The sequence below is a fragment of the Loa loa genome (genome assembly GCF_000183805.2).
Source record: "Loa loa unplaced genomic scaffold supercont3.2129, whole genome shotgun sequence".
In the NCBI taxonomy this organism is placed as follows: Eukaryota; Metazoa; Nematoda; class Chromadorea; order Rhabditida; family Onchocercidae; genus Loa; species Loa loa.
This window is the reverse complement of record NW_018110308.1, coordinates 1-1,125: the sequence shown is the minus strand read 5'-3', so window position 1 is coordinate 1,125 and position 1,125 is coordinate 1. Positions and strand designations below refer to the sequence as shown.

At 35.2% G+C, this 1,125-nt stretch overlaps 1 protein-coding gene across 1 annotated transcript; it reads left to right on the top strand.

Moving 5' to 3' along the window:
- Nucleotides 1–771: 771 nt before the first annotated feature.
- LOAG_15537 (hypothetical protein) lies at nucleotides 772–1,113 on the top strand (the record flags this gene model as incomplete). The annotated part of the gene is made up of 1 exon (XM_003151027.1): nucleotides 772–1,113. A coding segment is annotated over one exon (342 nt), but the record flags the coding sequence as incomplete, so codon positions are not given.
- Between the last annotated feature and the right edge of the window lie 12 nt (nucleotides 1,114–1,125).

The following is a 1,125-nucleotide window of genomic DNA, read 5'->3' as shown; positions in this document are numbered from 1 at the left end:
TGATTTTATTTCACCAAACGGCTCTCTGATAACTCAAATTTTTAATGGCGGGGATCAAGACGAGTACACCCCTTATAGAATGAGTACTCAAGAGAAATTAATTAAATATTGGTCACGTACAAATGTGGCGTTAGATCAATTTTGGAAATTATGGAAAAGAGAATATCTAAATAGTTTAAAAGAACGAACCCAGAGAAACCACATCTCCCCAAGATTAGTTGAAGCAAGGGAACCTTCGGAGCAAGAAATTGTATTAGTTAACGAACCAGAAATTCCCCGCGGAATGCGGAAATTAGCAAAAATAAAAGAAATCAAGAGAGGGCGAGATGGAGAAATAAGAAGTGCAATAATAGAAATGCCACATGGAAAACTACTCAATAGGCCAGTGAATATGTTATATCCTCTAGAAGTTGATGATAACGAAACTATTCAACAGGCAACTCCGGAAACCCCAATTCAGAATACAGAACCGGAGGAACCGATAGCTACAAGAACCAGAAGGGCTACACGGAAACGAGATGGAACCCGATCAATTCTTATGTCAACAACGAATTGTTTAATTATAATATCGCTGCTTCTCATAACCACAGTTAGAACACCACGCAAAATTGCAAATGGATATCAGATGAATTGCAAACAGCATTCACTTTTAAGAAAATTGAGAAGATAAAGGACATGACTTGTAACTTTTCCAAACCTTATATCATGAACAGGGATATTATTATCGATGAAGGAGTCGATAAATGGCATACAAAAAATGCAAAGGACTCAGATTCCAAGGACCAGTTAATTGAACAACTGACAGTACAATTTGAGAGAACTACTGAAACAATAGAAGAAGAACTAGCACACTTCATAGCTCATTTGAAACTCATTACCATTAGTATATTTAGTTCTGTAACTTTAATTATGATAATTGTTATAGAACTAAAATTTAAATTAATTGCTTTCATTTTTCATTTTCTATGTATTAAAAATTCAGATCACATGGAATTCATTCCTATGAGAATAGTCAAAATTCCTTCAATAAGACACGAAGATCAAAATTCCTATGATCAACCCATCACGTTATCTTACAACCCAATCATTCGTTCCTTAAATTCATCAAACCCCCCNCCCCCTCTC